The 21,885-nt window shown below is 37.3% G+C and overlaps 1 protein-coding gene across 1 annotated transcript; it reads right to left on the reverse strand.

The window, feature by feature from the left end:
* Positions 1–4,952: 4,952 nt before the first annotated feature.
* Positions 4,953–9,639, reverse strand: LOC126656210 (chaperonin CPN60-2, mitochondrial-like). The gene is made up of 18 exons (XM_050350726.2): positions 9,472–9,639; positions 9,361–9,385; positions 9,120–9,251; positions 8,464–8,623; positions 8,158–8,333; positions 7,930–8,025; positions 7,530–7,634; positions 7,359–7,445; positions 7,161–7,250; positions 6,992–7,072; positions 6,823–6,891; positions 6,544–6,621; positions 6,354–6,449; positions 6,174–6,273; positions 5,993–6,096; positions 5,556–5,661; positions 5,370–5,448; positions 4,953–5,273 (listed from the first exon to the last, which is right to left on the reverse strand). Exons 1-18 carry the CDS (start codon positions 9,507–9,509, stop codon positions 5,162–5,164), a joined length of 1,734 nt encoding a protein of 577 aa, XP_050206683.1. The 5' UTR covers positions 9,510–9,639; the 3' UTR covers positions 4,953–5,161.
* Positions 9,640–21,885: the final 12,246 nt, after the last annotated feature.

Genomic DNA, 21,885 nt, shown 5'->3' on the forward strand with positions numbered 1-21,885 from the left:
TAAAATTATGGTGTTTTGAAGATCTAAAATTAAAATTATGATGTTTTGAGGATCTGAAAACCCAAATTCTGTTGTTCTGAGGATTTGAAAATCAGAACTCTGCTATCACCTCTTTCAGGCAGAGAAATAGCTTCGAGAAGCTTTTGTCTTTTTGTAGGCTTGTGTCATATAAATCTTAGGAAGGTGGAATATCCTTACTAATTTTTTTACCTTCAATTTCACTCTCTTACTTGCTTTTACTCTCTATTTGCAAGTATTCTTTGCTTCAGTTTGCGTCATGGCACCACGATGTAGATTCACGGAGCCGTGCACGGAACTTGATCGACATGATGTGCAGGATACTTCATCGTTGGAGATGGGGCAAGAGGTCTCACTTTTGTTGTGCTTGGAGTGACACATCTGTACCAAATTCTGGTATGAGGTACGTTATTTCAAAAAAATTCCTAAATAGATGTTTCAACCGCTTTGAATATTTGAAATACCGCTCAAAATTGCTCAAAAATAGGCCCGACGTTCGAAAAAACACGTCTTAGTGGACAAGAGAGAACTATAGCCGGCGCCAGAATGATATGGCGCCGCCGCCACCTTGTTCAAGCAGTGCTCAATTCCAATTGATTTATTCTTTTATCTACTTTCAAGGCGATTCTATTATCGGTATTAACGAATTCGATATTCTCATGCTTTCAGGATAAAGACATATTAAGTACGTCGGGTAACTTTGTCCTTGCTTGGACTTGGTTGGGTTCTTTGCCCCGGCCCATTCAGTCCCGGATAGACCACACTGGCTTTGGTCATTTTTCCCGTACTCTGTTTAATGTGACGAGGATCTGTGATGGTCCTTCACTGCATACTTTGATGAAGAGGTGGATGGATACCACTCATACCTTTCATTTTCCGTTAGGGGAGATGACTGTCACTCCTCTAGACTTTGCTCTAAACCACTGAGATCGAGTTTAGCGGTCAGCCAGTGCCTTTTCATGGCGATCTTTGGACTTCTGATCAGCGAGACGACTATATCTTTGAGATGTTGGGCTTCTTGCCGTGTGTCAAAGGTCGTACTCTTCGGTACACTGAGTTGTATACCTGCTAACAGGGCGGCGTTCTGAGGAATGCTCACGGTGTCGACCAGATCTCTCGTGCTTTCTTATTCTATTTGGTGGAGACTACCTTGTTTTGTAACTCGGGATTGACTCTTCCCCTGTGTGTCTTACCGGCGCTGGAGGATCTTAATCAAAATGCAGCCTATGATTGGGGATTAGCTGCTCTTGTTTATTTGTATACAGTATGAACCATATCATCCGTGGAGGATCCTGCCTTTATGGGATGTGTCGTGCATGAGAGTTCCTTTTCTAATCCTCTTTTTTCTGTGAATTATATTTTTTTTCCTATTTCTGGGTTTATTCTGCATTCTCTTTTTAGATTTGGGCTATCCAGACCGGTATCTTGACCGGATTTGTCCCTCTGCCGCCATTCGGTATTTCCTCTGTTGAGGTTCCAGGACATTTCTCGTACTTTCACTGGGGATGAAGGAGCTTCTCGCAGAAACTAGCTGAACAACTTGCCCTGGATTGATGTAAACAACATAAAACAAACTATAAACTGTATTTGAAATTTATACATACCTAGAGTAAATTTGCAGGTGCATTCGTCCTATAATACCCCTCCGGAACGCATTGGCTTCAAGGAGCCATCGAGAGGTCCAGCATGCGCTATCTAATGCATGGTCCTAACTGTCGGGCCTGGTTTCTGGGTGAGCGAGTGCTTCGCTGGTGGATCGATCCCCGTCAGAGTCTGATGCCTAGGGCGCCGCCGTCATCCATGCTGCATGGTCGGGACGTTACCTCGCCCGCTCTTCGTCGTGACCTAAAGGGTTATCCTGCTGATCGCCTCGCTTACGTTCCTCAGGGTGTTACATGGATGACCTAATGAGTCCTCTCCTTCTGGGTAGATTGCCTTTGGTATGCATGATGGCCGACCAAGTGCCGATCGTTACGGATGGTCCAGTCGAGGAAGCCATTGCTGAGACTCAGGTATGTACCCGCCTTTCTTGGTTTTTTTCACATGGGGTCTGTTTCCTTGAAAAAATTGAAATTAGCTTATTTATTTTCGAGTCGAATTTCAAATCAGAATCCAACATTGCAAAAATTTTAAAAATATATTAAATCTGCAAAACACTAAAGTTCGTAATTTTGAAGGAATGTCTATACATCTTTATTAAATTATTAAATAGTTTAGTTTTACTTAAAATTTACTAAATACAAATGAAATTTGATTGAACTCGTGAGTTTTTTATGAGTTTGAGAAATACTAAATATATAAATTCGAAATTCAACTCGAAAATAAATAAGTCAATTTCAGTTTTTTCGATACTTAACTTTTTTTTACAATCAAATAATCTTCCAATAAAATCAAGTAGATTCAAGTGTAAGAATTTATAAAGGGATAACCATTTTTAAGGATCTGACATGGAAAAAGATATAAAATCTTGATTCGCAGATCGCTTTATAAAATAAAAATAAAAATTACATAATTACTCTATCACAATACGATCCAACTCTTCTCTTTCTAACAAAAAACTCACTAATTCTTCATAAAAAGACAAACAAACCTTTCATATAAAAAGGACAACAAAAATTTCGTAAAAAAAGACAATCGTTGTAATAAAGATATCAAAAAAATTAACTAATATAACCTATAAACGATTTCATCTTCGGTCTTGAAAGATCTTGATCTATCTCTGATTTGTGTTTTGTATAAACATTGAAATTGATGCGCCTCGTCGATAGATTTACCAACAAAAATAAAAAAGATAACAAGGAGTCGGCTATTTATTTTATTCTAAAGTAATAAAAAAAAGAAATGGCTACCACCAACGGTAAAAATAAATTATTGACGGCAGTCGAAGCGAAAAACTCATATATGCAACTTGTTTACATAATAACTGGCTAGTTTTCTTCCATAAACAATGATACTAAACTTTAGACAAAGATTGAGATGAAAAATGAGCAAAGTTTTGACTCATTCTTTAATTCTTAATCAAGTAGGTTTACAAATTGTTATAACAACAATATACATTAAATGCTCCTAAATCAAATCAACTTCTATTGAGTTCATATGCTTTTTTCTTTCTTTCTAAAAGGGGATAAAAGTAGAATGTAGAATTGAATGAGAAAGAAGTTGAGATGAGGTCATAACATGATAATAAATAAAATAAAATAAAATAAGAAAGTTTAACGCCAAACTGTCAAGTGAATGGTTAGTCAATCATTGGGGAGACACCCAAATTGAACCTCACTGTCCTCCTGGCCCCTTTCATTCATACACACCCATCATTACTAACTCTTTTATATCATTTTAAAATTGCTGCCACCAAATGGAGAATTACCGGTACATGCGTACATGCGTTTGGTTCGAATCTAATATAACTGAATTTTTAAAATATATAAAATTTATAAATTGAATTAATCATGTCAATTTTGTTTCCAAAGGTGTTTAAGATAGATACTGTTCACATTTACAATAATTGACATATACAAATATTTACAGATTTTATGTTTAAATATTTTGCCTACAAATTTCATTATCATAAAGGAAAGATGCCGCAGTCGACGCTTTTAATGTTTGTAGTCTTATCTTGCAAACTTCAACTAGAAAAAATTTATTCTTTAATCATTTCAAACCGACCTGACCCTAATTTATCAATTTGTTTTGATTATTCAGTTTGATTTAAATTTTACAAAATCCCAAAAAAGTCCCCGTTGTCATGACTTATTGATGTGATTATTCGGATCTTTACATCGCGATAATTAGCTTATGAAATATTGCATTCGCTATAAAAAAAAAATCCAAGGGTACATTTGACAAAACAATTATTATGAAGCTAATAATGAAATGGAACATGTTGCAGGAATGGCTGATGCCCAAATTGATTGGTTGTGTGTCCATTATATCAATTGATAAATTAACAAGAAAAACAGTATATAACATTGTTTTCAGTATGTCATACATTATCATATCAAATCAATGCATGGATCTTGGAGTGCTTTGTGGGCCTTCTTCTATAACAATTTTATGGTCTAAAGCATATTTTTCCATCTGTATTCCATTTTATGTAAAAAAAACACCCTTTTTAGGGTTATTTGCTAACGTAACCCCATATTTTCGTGTTCATAGCGATTTAAGCACGGTATTTAAAATTTTGCGCTTAATTTTTTTTATTTTTTTTGGCATTTTACAGCACCAAAGCATTTTTTTTCTTCACCAAATAATATCGTTTTGCGGCTTTTAAGAACATAAACGATATCATATAATTACATTGGATTATGAACTTTCAAAAAATGAAAAGTTAAAGCATCCCTAATACAATATTAAAATGAAATGCTAATGTTATAATTCAGTATTGGATTTTAAAATCTGACTCCAACAGAGTGCTATCGGTTAATGCTAACATATGCTATATTCAGAGATAAAAAAAAAGACATATACAATATTCTGTATCATATTTAACATAAACTATATCATATATTAAATTATAGCATCCAATAACAATGTCTTTTAAATCGATACAAACGCGGAATATTGAGAATGCAAATAACCCTTTTTTTTATTATAAGAGCAGGGGTGTAGAAAACAGAACCAAAATAAATTAAATTAATATGTTTTTGAAAATAGTAAAATGTAATTCAAAGGAAACCAAAAAAACAACTAATTAAATTCATTTAGTTCAATTTAGCTTGAAATATTTACATATTTCATTTTATATTTTGATAATTAGGGATGGGAAGCACTTGTGTAAGGATTTGAACCACAACTTAACAATTTGATGCCCAATATTTATACCATTTGAGTTATATTTCATTGATTATATTTACATATTTTTTAAAATCAGTTTTGTCAAAAATTGAAATTTCAGTTTAGTTCAGTATGATTTGAACTAAATGCACACCTTCAACTGGGATGAAATGAAATTAAATTACACTATTAGACTTGTACCTGGCTTTAAAATGATCAGAAATTATGTTATCAGGAACTCAACAAAGAGCAAGATTTAACTCAATTATATGACTTTCTGAGAATAATTTATCTCAATTATATGACTTTCTGAAAGAATGATTTATGTCGATATTACATCGCAGAATTGCTGTCATCTTCGTAACGACTCTCAAAAACCCATTCCTCCCATGCCGCCACCGCCACCCATGGCTGGGGCTTCCTTCTCATCCTTGGGAAGCTCAGTCACAATGGCCTCAGTTGTAGTCATCAATGAAGAGACACTACATCAACAGTAACAATAAGATTATGATTGTTTTTGAAAACAGAACCTTCTGAAAAAATAATTAATCAAAATCATGTCGAATTTCTCTAATTACCTTGCAGCATCTACCAAGGCTGTTCTAATAACTTTTAGCGGGTCAATAATTCCTGCTTTTACCATATCAACATATTCACCTGGTACAGACAATAAAATTTATTCTCCAACTCGACGAATCATAACTATATATATGAAATCGTGCTATTTCTTGTCGCTAGCTTGTTATGAAAGGAAATGACAAAACCTTTAGCTGCATCATATCCAAGGTCAGGATCGTCCTGCTCTAATAGCTTCCCAACAATAACTGCCCCCTCTACTCCCGCATTAGTAGCAATGGTGTGTACCGGCATCTGCAGACAAAATATATGATAACATATTCAGACCAATTATGAAAGTAACATAATGAAGTCGTTCTGTAGATTGGTTAAATGAAGGGAAAGAAGCAAAAATTTAAGGAAGCTGAGTAAACTATACAGCCAAATGCGGTTAACTAATTAATTGCTTCAGAGCATTAAGGATCCATAAGCTCCTCTGGTCAACTTTCAGTACCGTAAAAAGTAAAAACTAAATGCAATTCGACTGGCTACCGGTAATGAGTTTTATTTATTTAAAATCCGAAATCAAAAAGATATGCATATTTGAAGCCCACGCATTTTTATACAAAGAACAGAATATTGAAACCTTAAGAGCATTCTGGATAATCTGAACACCAATCTTCTGATCAAAATTTGCAGTTGGTAACTTGTCCAGATCCTTAGACGCATAAAGAAGAGCAACACCACCACCTTTACATAAAAAAAAAGACTATTAAATCTTCTGTCCTTGAAAAAAAACATACAAAATCACTTGAAATTAATCTTACCAGGTACAATTCCTTCCTCCACAGCAGCCTTGGTCGCATTCAGAGCATCAGTAACTCTGTCTTTCTTCTCACTAACTTCTGCTTCACTAGCTCCACCAATCTAACACAGCAAATAGTAAGCAAATTTACTAAAAAGTTGACAAAAGTAAATTACACGATTGTTACCAAACTCAAACCAACCTTTAAAACTGCTACACCACCAGAAAGTTTAGCAAGTCGCTCCTGCAACTTTTCCTTGTCATAATCAGAAGTACTCAACTCGATTGAAGATCTCAACTGTTATAAAAAAATCATGGTTGGGTAATCAATTACCAGTAAAAAACAGAAAGTCAAAATAAATAAATTCTTGTGCTTGAGCAACAATGCCAACCTGTTCGCTTCTTTCTTCAATGGCTTTCTTGTCACCTAATCCATCAAGAACAATTGTGTCATCCTTGGATACTGTAACCTATAATATGCAGCACATGAAAGTCAATCATAAAGTATACACCAGATTCTTAAGGGAATTAGGTTTCAATTGGGTGGGTTCTGTAGTTTGGAAACATCCTCCAGCTACCAACTAGGTTATAACCTTACATCATCAACTTCAGAGCTTCTCCTCTGAGAAGTTTGATGGCTACATCATTTTACAAAGACATCTAAAATATACCTTTTTGCACGAGCCTAGTGCTTCAATTCCCACCTTGTCAAGGTTCATACCAAGCTCCTCAGTTATAACCTACAAGACAAAAAATACATACAGTTAAAAACATTCAGGATCTTACATCAGATTAAAATGCCAAATCCAATTGGACTTTATACACATTCAGTGTGCCTACCTCGCCCCCTGTGAGAACAGCAAGATCTTGCATACTGGCCTTCCTGTTTTCTCCAAATCCTGGTGCTTTTATGGCACAGACCTTCAAACAAATCAAACCAGAATAACATTAAAACAATGCATAATCAACCAGCATGTGCTTTTATCATTCAAATGGATATGGCATCTACCTTAATTCCAGCACGAAGCTTGTTCAGAATGAGAGTTGCTAGAGCTTCACTTTCAACATCTTCTGCAACAATTAGTAAAGGTCTTTGCTTCTGGCAAACATAGCAAATAGGTCCAAAATTTAAACTCAAACAATTGGTCTAATAATATAATACTTTAATAAACAACAATTTAAATTTTCCACTTCTATGACCACTAACCTTCAATGCCAATTCTAAAACCTTGACTATAGCATTTAAATTTGAAATCTTCTTCTCATGAATTAAAATGAGAGGATCTTCTAGTTCCTGATAAAAAAAATGCCAAGTGAGATTAGTTCAACATATGCATTTCATTAATAATCACTTGTTCATAATTTATGAAGTGCTTACACATTTTTGGTTTTTCGTGTTGGTGATAAAATAAGGGGATATGTACCCTCTGTCTAACTTCATTCCTTCAACAACTTCTAACTCGTTGTCCAAAGTTTTCCCATCCTGAAATAGTTATTTGAGAGAAACAAAGTTAAAATGTAGCTCAAAATCTAAATGAAATAAAAGAATTTCTATCACCATTTGAAAAGAAGTGTCAAGCAGCACCCATTAAAAATAAATGAGATGCAAAAGCAAAGTAGCAACCCAGAGAAAGACACTTGCTAAGGTTAGGGTCTATATGTGAGAAACAGAGGTTGAGAGGTAATTTTCACCATTGACGCAAAACATTTTTTATTGTACAAGCATCCAACGAAGTTCAAGAATGGAAAAAAATAAAAGAATTGTCAAAGCATCTTACAGAAATAGTAATAACACCCTCTTTGCCAACTTTCTCCATTGCCTTGGCTATGAGCTCACCAATCTCTCTCTCTCCATTTGCTGATATTGTTCCAACCTTTCAAAAGTTCAAACAGTGTCGAAATCAAGTAGGTTCAGTACAATTACTTGTTATAGTTACAAATAGTGAAGTTTAAATCATTTCTGAACCAAGTGAGAGAATTCAAAAATCATTTACAGTAGAACCAACCTGAGCTATTTCTTCAGATGTGCTTATCATTCTTGTTCGACTTTTCAAGTTTGTAATAACAGCATCAACTGCCATTGAAATCCCACGTCTTAAGTCCATGGCATTCATTCCAGCTGCTACAGACTTGCATCCTTCAACTAAAATTGCACGGGTAAGGACTGTTGCACATGTTGTTCCTGCAAAGATGTGAACAAACTTTCATTTCATATTTTGCCGCTGGTGGCATCCAGTTTCACAAGCATCGCCCATAGCTTAAAAATCAACAGAAGAAACATGAGGTAACACTTTAACATTTGAAACCCTTACCATCGCCTGCCACATCATTTGTAGCATTTGCAACCTGCTTTACAAGACTAGCACCTACATTCTTCACTCTGTCTTGGAATTCAATGCTCTTAGCTACAGTGACGCCATCTTTTGTCACTTTAGGAGCTCCCCAACTTTGCTCCAAAACTACATTTCGTCCCTGCATAGAAGCCAAATGTCGAACACTAAAAAAACAGCCAAACATCCAACCACGTAACTAGTATACAAAATGAAAACACAAACAATTCCAAATTATAAATACTACTGTAAAAACAAAAGGAAAAATGAAAGAAATTGTAAGAAATCCAAAGCAATTAAGCTGAAAACATCAATAGCTCAATCATATAAAGATGCTCAAACTGGAAAATAAAAAATCAAAGCCTCGAACTAACGTAGGCCAAAATTAAATTACATTCAAATCTGTTAGTGCCACTCTAGGTAGCAGGAAACTTCATTGAATCAATGTGTACTGTTTCGAAAACATTTCGGACAATTGGAAATTTCGGACACAAAACTTCATCTTTTACATAGGAAACCTTAAAATAACACTGTTGCACCGCGTCCGTGTCCGAATGACCATTTCCCGTGTCCGTGCAATCTAGATGCCACTAATGAAGAGAAAACACAACAGATCATATAGAGAAAGAGCTACTTACTTTAGGTCCCATAGTAACTTTAACAGCATCAGCAAGATCCTCAACACCTTTAAGCATCAAAGCACGAGCTTCGACGCCAAATTTAATATCTTTAGCCGCATAATTTCTATTCCATGCCAATCTACTACCAACCTAAACCAAACCACCACCAAGAAACAACTAAATTAAAATCACAGAGACAATTAAACTACAAGTTGATAAAAAACCAATGATAAGACTGAAAATTAAAACTTAAAATCACCTGATGGGTACTGCTCTTAGCCAACCTAGTAAATTAAGAAAAATATTAAAGACCCGGATTAAGAAATAATCAAAAAATGGTGTGAGATTGAGTAGGTGTGAGTAATTTTACCTGGCTTTGGAGACGAGACCTGAGGCAAAACGATACATGGCGTTCTATGTGTAGTCAGTTAAGATAAATCAATGAGGTTTAGACACACAGGGAAGATAATTTGGAGCTGAAAAAGAGTGAGTTTTAAGGATTTCAGAATAAAAAAAAAAAGGAAAGTTTTATCAGGGTTTAGGGTTTTGGTAAGAAGGGAAGGTATCAAAATTCAAGGACACAAAATGCTCTTTCTTGGTTGGATTTTGGGCCTTTGAAATTGAGCTTATTGGGCTTTTAAAAAAATACTTTTTTTATAAAATAAAATAAAAAATTACAAAATAATCTAAAAAGGGGAGTATTTATTTTTTCAAATGTAAAAGTAGAAAAATCTTTACACTTTATGCTATTTTAGGTATATAATTAAGGCTTAAAAAATATTTTTTTCGTTTATACCCTGATCTTGAAAAAAAGCCTTTTGAACCCAATATTGAGTTTTTAGTTTTCATCCATATCCAGAAGTATTAAATTTCACTCTTTTCATATGGAAAAAAGTTTAAAATAATTTGTTAATTGAAATTTATATACTAATTAAACATTAATGTTAATAACTGTATAAAAATACCAGCTTTTTAAAAAAGATTAATTTTTTTTTAATTTTCTCGAATTTCAGGCGAGGAGGAGGAGGAGGAAAAACGAGGAGCAGCTAGCTTCTCATTTTTCCGAGGAGCGGATATGCTACTCGCTTGATGCGAGGAGCAGCAGCTCCGAGGAGCTGCGAGGAGTAGGATTTCCTCCTACTCCTCGCCTTAAAACCGAAAAAAAAAATTAAAAATTATTCGATTTTGGTTATGGGTTTGTAAATCGGAGGAGTACTGTGGTGGTTCGTAAGTGTTTTTTTAAATTATTTAATTTTTAATAAAAATAATTAATTATTAAGACTGATTTGAAAAAAAAATTAAGTTGAAGAACTTGTTTGTATTTTTCAGAAAAAAAAAAAGTACGATATAATCTTCCATTTAATTTTTTTAATGATTTCATACTTTAATTCGTTAAATTGTTAATTATATTCCTGTGTTGGATAGGGACGAAACCTAAAAATTCAAAAATGGGTATAAATGGCTTTTTTTATAAGATCAAGGTATAAACGAAAAAAAATTAAGGTGGGATTTTTTTTAATAATTTGGCCTATAATTAATCACTCAAGTGGTTATTTTATTTCATAAAATGCGTTTTTTATAAGCTAACACGTGTCTCGGTGTAACATTAAAGAGAAAAAAGAATGGCCATTTTCTCTTTATATTTTTTACACTTCTGATAAAATAACTCACATTCATTTCAAATGCATCAAAACATCATCGGACCATACATTTGAGTGCGTCAATGCGCTAGAAATGGAAATTCGTCATTGTGCCAGATATTGCAATACGTTAGTGCGTCAGACATGGAAAATCTGTAATACCCCGTATTTTTCCGACTAGTTCTGTTAAACTTATCGTTCACTTTGGGATCGTTTGAGTGGTTCGATTACTTGAAATTGTGGTTTCCGAGTTCCAAACATTTTAATATATGTTTTAAGATGTCTTGGGTGTGACCTCGGGGGTTTGGAGTGGTCTCGATTTCGTTTTCAAAAATTAAATTATTTTCGGATTCAGAAGGATTTCGCGGGCGCGACAAGCTTGAGTCGCGGGCGCTACATTTGTGTAGCGAGCGCGACACGTAACTGTCAGATAGCAAATTTTTATTTAAAGACTCCTTATTCGACCTAAATCATTTTTACACTCTTTTAAAAACCCTAAAACGGATAAAGCTCTGATGTTACTAATTCACACACCCATCCCTTGCTAGATTCATCTTTGGTAAGTGTTATAAGCCTATATCCTTTGTTTAATTCATTGGTTCCTTAGTCTTTTCAATTTGGATTTAATAGCTCTGTGTTATTCTATGATTTGTAGGCTGATTTGGAGTATATATTTCTGGGGTTTCTCTATTTGATTGTTCTTAGTCCATTCATGAGGTATGTAACCCTTTCTCTTGTGTTTTTGCTTTGAGATTCGTTGATTGTTGTGGTAGATTCATACTTTGGGTGTTATGAGATTTATTTTCTGTTTTACTATGTTCTTAAAATCTGGAAATATTGAATTGGTATTGATTTTGGCCTTTGAATGTTCATTATACGTTGGGTGGATTAGATGGATTGTTTAGATTGAAAAATGTATCAAATGGTTGATGATCTTGAGTTAATATTCTGTTTTGGGCAAATTAAAAATCTCAAAATATATTTGAGAATGATAATAGGTTGATAGTTGACAACTAAGACATTGGGTGATTTGAAAACTATTAGCTAGACATAGGTGTTGTTAAGGGGTGTAAACGAACCAAGCCGTTCGCGAGCAGCTCGGTGTTCGGCTCGATACGAGCCTAGTTCATGTTCGTTTGTATTTTAAACGAACTGAGCACGAGCTTGATTTTATGTTCGTTAATATAAACGAGCCGAACATGAACATAGTGGTGTTCAGCTCGTTTGCGTTCACAAACAGCTCGAATAAGAGTTCGTGAACAAGCTCGTGAACGAGCTCGATTAAGAGTTTATGAATAAGTTCGTGAACGAGCTCGTATATAGTTCACGAACAAGCTCGTTTAGAAACTCGATTAGGTGTTCGCGAACTAATTTATATTTAAAATAATTTATATAATTATGTTTCTAATTTATGCAGCTCGTATTCGTGAACGAGCTCGATTAGATTGTGTTTAATTTATTCGGCTCATATTCGTGTTTGTTCGTTTAACAGCTCGTGTTCGTTTGTTTATCCGCTAAACGAGCGGGCTCGCGGACGAGCTCGTTTAGTACTTATCGAGCTCGCTCGCGAGCTTGTTCGTGAACGAGCTCGTTTCGTACTTATCGAGCTCGTTCCTAAGCTCGTTCGCGAACTTGTTTGTTTAGCGGCTAAACAAATAAACACGAGTTGAACATGAACCGAACATGAACACTATAAATCTAAACGAACTGAACGTGAACATCAAAACTCGACTGAACATGAACCGAACATGAACACCTTGTTCGCTAGACGAGCATAACATGAACACTCCAAAGCTCGGCTCGCCTCGGTTCATTTACACCCTTAGGTGTTGTGTAAATTGTGGTTTTACCAAGATTAATTCGATGTTTTTAAATTGTTTAATATGGCTGGAAATATTATTAAAGGGCTAATGTTAAATAGTTAAAAGGTTACTTTGGGTGCCTAATTTATTGGTGGTTAAATCGATATTTTGGCCTATGTTATGTTGCCTACTTAGGGTGGTTTGGAATCATTTGTAAAGGGCTGGAAATGTGTTTATAAAAATGGTTTGGACATATAAAAGATAATAGTTTTACCTTGGGTAGTTTAGAAATCCATGGATTGCATTAGCTGTAAGTCATGTTAAGTTTTGGCATTGTGTACTAGGTGCTATGTTAGTATTTTCCGATGTGAAATTAAGTGTTTAAGGTTTGTTAATCCTTTGTGATTTTATTTAAGGTGATTATTTAAGTTGTATGTACCTGGGATGAAATTTGCCAAGTGTTTGCAAATTGTTTAGCATATGTTGCTAGTGGCTAAATGTGAGTTGTTAAGTTTAAGTCGAGTTCTTTGTTTTCAATTAAAATGTTGGTTTTGAATCTAAGGATTTTGAATTTTACTTTGGGTGATGTTTTGGCATACATTGGGTCGGGTTAGACTTAGGTCGTCTAACATGTTGTGTTGAGCTATATAGTGGTTTAGAAGAACACACTACTTTAGGAACTTCATTAGTTTTAAAATGACTATTTAAGTATTTTAGAACATTGGAATTGATTTCAAAACTAAGAACTCATCTAAGCTTAACTCTTCTTATTTGTTGTTTGGTTTGTATGGATGTTATTTTACTATGGCTTGTACTTTGGTTATGAATTGAGATGCTAGTCCTATGTGGTGTCTAGTATTCTTAGAGTTAGGGTTGTATGGTTTTTAACTTGTACCTTGTTTTTAGACCCTTCGTGTGCTCGTGCTTCAGAGTCTGCACAGGGTTAGATTCAGAGTCTGCACATGGTTAGCTTGCTAGTCCTATGTGGTGTCTAGTATTATTAGAGTCAGATTGCTTATTTTGACTAGAGGAGATAAGTCAGTACAGGAGTACACGACTAAATTTATGCGGTTGAGTCGCTTTGCCCCAGATCCACAGACCGAACAGATGAGGGTGAACGGCAGGTACGTGAATGGTTTAGGCCCTGAGTTTGTTAGTCTCCTGACTAAGACGCACAGAGACTTCACTAGTGTATTAGACAGTGCTCGTAGGTTGGAGAGTACTTTGCTACATTTTGGGAAGATGCCTGAAGCCAAGAAGGCGGGCAATGTTGTTCCGAGTGGTGGGAAACAGAGCGGTAGCAGCAGCTATCAATCCAAGTCATCACAGTACAAGAGTAAGAAGGGGGGGTGATCGGTAAGTAATCCAGCCGTACTCGCAAAGGTCTGGTCACAGTGGTAGTAGCCGTGGTTCTGAGCGCGGTAGAAGTGGAGGTTCTAACATCCCTTTTTGTCAGAACTGCAGGCGCAGACACTTCGGGGTTTGTTTGGTAGCAACGGGTTGTTGTTATGCTTGTGGCTAACTGAGCCATTTTTTCTAGGGAGTGTCTGGAATCTAGGCAACATGTGTTGTCGGCTAGTGTTGCTCAGCCGTGTTTTCAGCAGCAGAGGCCTGCTTTTACTCCTTCAATAGGGTATTCTCAACCTGCCGCTTCGTTTGGTGGCCAGCGGGGCCGTGGTTCAGGAGGACATAGTTTTGGTGGCTGTGGTAACGGTGGGCGAGGTTCGGGTAGTTTCAGTTCTGCTCAGACACCGCAGCAGGGTTAGGGACATGCCAGAGTTTTTGCCTTGAATCCTTAGGATGCTCGTGCATCCAATGCCGTGGTGAAAGGTACTATCCCGATCTCTTTCGTAGATGCATTGGCCTTATTTGATGCGGGTGCTACCCACTCTTTTGTTTTGTCGTGTTTTGCTGCTAAGTTGGGTGTGATACCATCCAGGTTGTTAGAGCCTTTATCTGTATATACGCCTTTGTCCGATTTATTATGGTATATGTGGTTTATCCGTCTTGTTTTGTGTTTATACATGGTAGGGATCTTTGTGCTGATTTGATTGAGCTTGACGTTTTATCTTTTGATGTCATCTTGGGATGGATTGGCTTTCACGCCATTATGCTCCAATCAACTGTCGAGGGAAGTCGGTTGTGTTTATGGTTTTTTCTTTCCAAGGGGAGAAGGAGGAGACACCTGAGAATCTCATTTCTACAATCAAGGCAAAGCGTATGTTGGGCAAGGGTTGTCAAGGGTTTCTTGTGGTGGTTCATGATGTGGATGTGGACGTTGGTAGTGTGAACAATGTCCCTATAGTGAATGAGTTCACTGATGTGTTTCCAGAGTAGTTACCTGGATTACCACCTGATCGTGACATCGAGTTCTGCATCGATGTTGTGCTTGGAACAACTCCTATTTCGATACCTCTATATCAGATGGCTCTTGCTGAGCTAAAGGAGTTGAAAGATCAGTTGCAAGAGTTGATGGACAGTGGTTTTATCAGGCCGAGTACTTCTCTGTGGGGTGCTCCTGTTCTGTTTGTCAAGAAGAAGGATGGTTCCTTTCGGTTGTGTATTGACTATAGTCAGATGAACAAGGTTACTGTCAAGAATTTCCTCGCATTGATGATTTGTTCGACCAGTTGCAGGGTGCGAAGTGTTTCTCTAAGATAGACTTGAGGTCCGGGTATCATCAACTTCAGATTCGGGATATCGATGTGCCTAAGACTGCTTTCAGAACGCGTTATGGGCATTTTGAATTTCTTATCATGCCATTTGGGTTGACTAATGCACCAGCACCGTTTATGGATATGATGAATCAGGTTTTCAAGCCGTTTTTGGATCAGTTTGTTATTGTCTTCATTGATGACATTCTAATTTACTCTCGGAGTGAGGAGGAGCATGCTTTCCATTTAAGGACTATACTACAGATCTTGCGTGAGCATCAGTTGTATGCTAAGTTCTCAAAGTACGAATTCTGGCTGGATCAGGTTACCTTCTTAGGACACGTGGTGTCGAAGGATGGGATCAAGGTTGATACAAAGAAGATTGAGGCGGTTATGGATTGGCAGAGGCCGAGGTCAGTTACTAAGATCAAAAGTTCTCTTGGGTTAGCTGGCTATTATCGTCGATTCGTACAGGATTTCTCTCGAATATCTGCACCGTTGACTAAACTAACATAGAAGGGTGTTAAGTTTGAGTGGACTGAAAAGTGTGAGGCGAGCTTTGAGAAGCTCAAAGAGATTTTGAATAAAGCTCCTATGTTGGCTTTGTCGTCTGGCATCGAGGGTTTCACTGTGTATTGTGATGCTTCTTGTATCGGTTTGGGTTGCGTGTTGATGCAATATGGTAAGGTAATTGCCTATCCATAATTTAGAGTTAGCAGCTGTGGTTCTTGCTCTTAAGATTTGAAGGCACTATCTGTACGGTGCGACTTGCGATATCTTTACTGATCATAAGAGTCTGATGTACATCTTTGATAAGTGTGAGTTGCATCTGAGACAACAGAAATGGTTAGAGTTGTTGAAAGACTATTCTATTCAATACTATCCGGGTAAGGCTAATGTGGTATCCGATGCTTTGAGTCGAAAGTCTTTGGGCAGTTTGGCGGAGACCCATGGTTTGCGAGTGGCATAGTATGTTGGATTCAGGGTTCAGTTTTCAGGTTTTTCAGGGTGGCTGTTTGATGGCACAGTTGCAAGTGCAACCGGTTTTGATTGATAGGATCAAATCTTTACAAGCTGAGGATCCACAATTGAAGCGGATTATGGATGAGATTCATTTGGATGGGAATTCCGAGTTTATGTTTGTGGATGGAGTTCTCAAGTACGGTTGACTGTGTGTACCATATTCGGATGGTTTGAGAGTCCAGATTCTAGAGGAGGCACACAAGTTAGTCTACAGTGTTCATCTGGGTTCTACCAAGATGTATTATGATCTCAAGGGTACGTACTGGTGGAGCGGAATGAAGAAGGATGTTGTAGAGTTTGTGTCCAAGTGTTTGACTTGCCAGCATGTAAAGTTGGAACATCAGAGACCGTTTGGTTATCTGCAGCAGCTACCTATTCCAGAGTGGAAGTGGGAGCGGATCGCTATGGACTTTGTGGTTGGTTTTCCACGTACCCGACAGGGGTATGATTCGATTTGGGTGATTGTTGACCGTTTGACCAAGTCAACTCACTTCTTACCTATCAAGGCTACTTATGCAGCTTCGAAGTTGGCACAATTGCATCGATTGGATTGTTAGTCTACATGGTGTTCAGTGTCGATTGTTTCGAATAGAGTTTCAGTTTTCACCTCTCGGTTTTGGAAGGCGTTACAGGAATCTCTGGGTTCGAGGTTGGATTTCAATATTGCCTTTCATCCTCAGACTGACGGTCAGTCTGAGACGACTATTCAGACTTTGGAGGATATGCTCAGGATATGTGTGTTTAATTTTCAGTATTGCCGGGATACCCATTTACCTTTGATTGAGTTTTTGTAGAATAGTTACCACGCTAGTATCGAGATGGCACCTTATGAGGCTTTATATGGGCGCAAGTGTCGATCTTTTGTCTATTGGGAAGAGGTCAGCAAGCGTAAACTTTCTGGAGCAGAGATTATCCAGATTACCTCTGAGAAGGTACCTTTGATCAAGCGTAGGCTTGAGACTGCTTTTATTCGGCACAAGAGTTATGCGGATCTTAAGCGGAATAATTTTGAGTTTCAGATAGGCGTTTATGTGTTTCTCCGGGTTTCATCTATGAAAGGCGTTGTGCGTTTCGGCGTTAAAGGGAAGTTATCATCGAGATACATTGGGCCTTATGAGATTAAGGAGAGGGTTGGAGCAGTTGCTTACCGTTTAGCTTTACCGCCAGACATGTCATTGGTGCATCCAGTGTTCCATATTTTGATATTGCGGAAGTGCATTTCTGATCCTTCTCAAGTGATTGTACCACAAAGTGTTGAGATTGACAATGAGTTGTCTTATGAGGAGCAGCCTGTTGAGATTGTTGATACGCAGGTGCGTAAATTGCGGAACAAGCAGATTCCAATGGTCAAGGTTCTGTGGCGGAATCACTCTGTTAAGGAGTGCACTTGGGAGACGGAGTCCTATATGCGGAATCGTTATCCTTTCCTCTTTCCTTGAGGTACGTTGGGTTTGTTGTTATTTTGCGTGTTATGATTCTATGTTAGTACTTTGGGTTTGTGTTATGTGTTTTACTTTGGTGCGCTTATGTGTGTTTCGTGCTTAATTGCATGTGTTAAAATCGAGTACGATTTTGTTTTTCAAGTTAGGGAGAATGTAACACCCCGTATTTGTCCAACTAGTTTCTTTAAGCTTATCATTCACTTTGGGATCTTTTGAGTGGTTCGACTATTTGAAATTGTGGTTTACGAGTTCCAAGTCTTTTAATATATGTTTTAAGATGTCTTGGGTGTGGTCTCGGGGTTTGGAGCGGTCTCGATTTTGTTTTCAAAAATTTAATTATCTTCGGATCCAGAAGGATTTCGCGAGCGCGACAGGCTTGAGTCGCGAGGGCGACATTTGTGTAGCGGGCGCGACGCGTAATTGTGCAGATCGCAAATTTCTATTCAGAGACCCTTTTCGACCTAAATCAGTTTTACACTCTTCTAAAAACCCTAAAACAGCTAGAGCTCTGATTTTACTCATTCCCACAACCCTCCCTTGCTAGATTGATCTTTGATAAGTGTTCTAAGCCTTTTTTCGTTGTTTAATCCATTGGTTCCTTAGTTTTTTTTATTTGGATTCATAGCTCTTGGTTATTATTTAATTTGTATGTACCTTGAGTGAGATTTGCCAAGTGTTGGCAAATTGTTTAGCATATTATGCTAGTGGCTAAATTTGAGTTGTGAAGCTTAAGTTGAGTTCTTTGTTTTCAATTAAAACGTTTGTTTTGAATCTAAGGATTTTGATTTTTACTTTGGGTGATGCTTTGACATACGTTGGGTCGGGTTAGACTTAGGTCGCCCGACATGTTGTGTTGAGCTATATAGTGGTTTTGACCAACACACTACTTTGGGAACTTCATTGGTTTTAAAATGACTATTTAAGTATTTAAGAACTTTGGATTTGATTTCAAAAGTAAGAAATCATAGAACCTTAACTTGCCTTATTTGTTGTTTGGTTTGTATGAATGTTATTTTACTATGGCTTGTACTTTGGTTGTGAAATGAGATGCTAGTCCTATGTGGTGTCTAGTATTCTTAGAGTCAGGGGTTGTATGGTTTTTAACTTGTACCTTGTTTTTAGCCCCGTCGTCTGCTCATACTTTGGAGTCTACACAAGGTTAGCTTGCTTGCCAAGGTTATCACGTGGATACGCAAGCAGTGAGATTATGGTGTTATTTACCGCTTTATTAAGTACCGCAAATTATTTTAGTATTACAACTGCTTACGAATTGTTTTATATGATTATGGATCTGGATTGGAACAAGCTACTCGATAGGCAAGTATCGAGACTGTGTGCACCGGTAAGTATTTTGGGATTGGGTGACTATAAGTCTGGCATACTTTGGGCTCGATGAGGATTTGTTCCTATTTACTTTGTGTTTCATTTCAATACTGTATTCCATAATCTTATGTTATTAGTATAAAATGATTTGGTTTTAAGGGTTTTAATCTTAATAAATGAAAATAGCATTATGAACTCATCTCAGTATATCTGACCCGTTGTTTTTCCCAATTTTCTAGGTTCATGATTTGAACGCTTTGATCATGTCCGTTTTTTTGATTCATCGGAGGTTTTTATCTCATTTAAACTAGTCAACTATTTTAAACTCCTAGACCGCAGTAGAACTAGTTTATTATTGGATTGTCTTATACTTTGGATTGTCAGATTGGTCCGATTGATTAATGTTACTTTTGGCATACTATACTTTGGATTAATTATATATATGACGTATGTTTTGAAATCTCGAATTTGAGCCGAGTATTTATATTAGAACTGTTTATATAAACGGCTAGACTTAGGTTTGAGTTTCGATTGCCCCCGACCAATGGACCTAGAAAATGAACGCACTTACAGATACAATCGAAAAAAGGACAAATGATGGTGATCAAGTCGTTAACGTTGTCAATACGCCTGCCACACATCGACTAAGAGACATTTAATGGCCAGTAGTGGTAAACAAACCTTCATGCATCCGGATCACAAACGAAGCTTGGAACTATGAGCTTAAAACCATTCATCTAAACATGATACCACAATTCAATGGAACAACAGTGGATGATCCATTGTCTTTCATTAAGGAGTTCCACATTGTGGTGGAATCTTTTTTATTTAACAGATTGACATAAGATGAATTAAGGAAAAGATGTTTTCCTTACTGAATGAAGATGGATGCAAGGACATGGCTTTTGAACCTGCTCGAAGGATCATTCAATGCTTGGGGAAAGTTGTATGATACTTTTATTACGAAATATTACTCTCCACAAAAAGACTCTTGATCTTAACGGCAAGATCTATAACTTCACACAATTGGATGGCGAATCATTCCACGAGGGTGGGAATGTTTCAGAATGCTCCTAGCTTGATGCCCATTAGCTCAAATGTTCTTTGAAGGTTTGACCATGAGTGGGCAAACTTTGGTTGAAACGGCATCCGAAGGAAGTTGTGCAGAAAAGACGGAGGCCGAAATAAATCAAATTTATGATAATGTCGCCCTAAATTCCCAACAATGGGCCATTAGAGGACGAACGACAGCGTTCATGATGTATCTTCACATCTTGATATTGTATCAGAAGTTGTTGAGCTAACTAAGCAAGTGAAGATGCTATTTAACCAAAATCCGTAATTAAAGGAGACTTGTGCGGTCTGTGGCATTCAAGGCATTGGTGCATATTCTTGCAATTATGCCAATTGAGTCCAATCAGAGGAAGCCAATTTTGTTGGCAATAATGAAAACAGACTGCCAAGGAATAATCTTTATTCAAATACTTACAATCCAGGATGGCGGAATCATCCTAATTTTTCATGAAGAGATGGAAACAATGCGAAGTCACAAGGATGTAATAACCTGGAATTTTGATATCTAGAAAATAAGCGGTGAGTCATTTTGAATCGTCAAGATGAGAAAAATAAGGAAATAAGCAGAAAAATTAAATAAAAGAAGACGCGAATAAGTCGACATTGAAATTTTAGTAAGAGAATTTCAATAATAATATTCCATGCGAGAAATAGAACTGGGTCAGAAGGGAAAATTTGATAAAATGGCTAAAAGTGCACTTTAGCTCAAAATTGGAAATTTAAGCATTTAATTCCCGAAAAATAGGAATTAAATAGATAATTGACGGGAATTAGTATTTATAAAAATAATATCGATAAATGGGTCATCGATAATATTAAAGCAAAATTTGGACGAAAAGATTGGGAAAAAGTGCAATTTAGCTCAAATCGGAAAATTGAGCGTTTTCTGCCAAAATTGCCATGTGGTGCCAGAAGAGGAAGAATGGATTGAGGAGCCAGTCACCGAACCATTGATGAAGAGCAAGCACATCACTCCTCCTTCATCAGAAAAGCCACCTAAAGTGGAGCTCAAGACTCTACCTGCACATCTTCGATATGCTTTCTTGGGAGCTGACAACACTTTGCTTATCATTATCAGCAATAAGCTTACCAAGAGCAAGAGCAGAGGGTCATCGATGTAGTCAAGGGACGTATCTTGGATATAGGGTGGCAGATATCAAATATCAGAGGGATCAGCCCATTAGTATTGATGCATCAGATTCATCTCGAGAATGAGTCTAAGGCATTTGCGCAGAGACAAAGACGGCTGAATCCTAACAGGAAGGAAGTAGTTCACAAGGAGATTGTGAAGCTACTTGATGCAGGCATCATCTACCCTGTTTCAGACAGTACATGGGTGAGCCCGATTCAGTGTGTGCCTAAGAAAGGCGGTATGACAGTCGTAGAGAACGACAAGGGTGAGCAAATTTCTACTCGCACGGTTACTGGGTGGCGAGTATGCATAGACTACAGGAAGCTGAACGCAGAGACAAGGAAGGATCACTTTCCACTTCCTTAACACCGCCACAACCAGCAGTTGCCACCGTTGCTCGCCACGCCGTCTACCACAACCAGCGACGCTGTCAGCTCTGCTCAGTCCAAGGTACACAGTTCAGTTCGGGTTCGGATCAGTAAGTCCTATCATCTTTTGTCAACTCCATTTTCAGTAAGATTAGGACAATGCCTAGGGTTCGAGTTGCCGAAGCATCTGGGTCAGTGGCATCGGAACTACCGCCGGGTTATGAGCGGGTTAATTTGAGGGAGCAATTCGAGGCTCCATTCGACATTTTCAGTCCAGATGAGGGCATGTTATTTCAGGATCTTAATGGCAGAACTTGTATCAAGAC

This window comes from Mercurialis annua, linkage group LG7 (assembly GCF_937616625.2).
Source record: "Mercurialis annua linkage group LG7, ddMerAnnu1.2, whole genome shotgun sequence".
NCBI lineage: Eukaryota > Viridiplantae > Streptophyta > Magnoliopsida > Malpighiales > Euphorbiaceae > Mercurialis > Mercurialis annua.

Excerpts from the sequence above, each read along its gene's own strand:
- LOC126656210 (XM_050350726.2), bottom strand. The coding sequence starts at position 9,509 with ATGTATCGTTTTGCCTCAGGTCTCGTCTCCAAAGCCAG. Across the intron at positions 7,446-7,529 it reads ACACGAAAAACCAAAAATGT|GAACTAGAAGATCCTCTCAT; the intron begins GTAAGCACTTCA and ends TTTTTTTATCAG. Across the intron at positions 7,251-7,358 it reads TTTTAGAATTGGCATTGAAG|AAGCAAAGACCTTTACTAAT; the intron begins GTTAGTGGTCAT and ends TATGTTTGCCAG.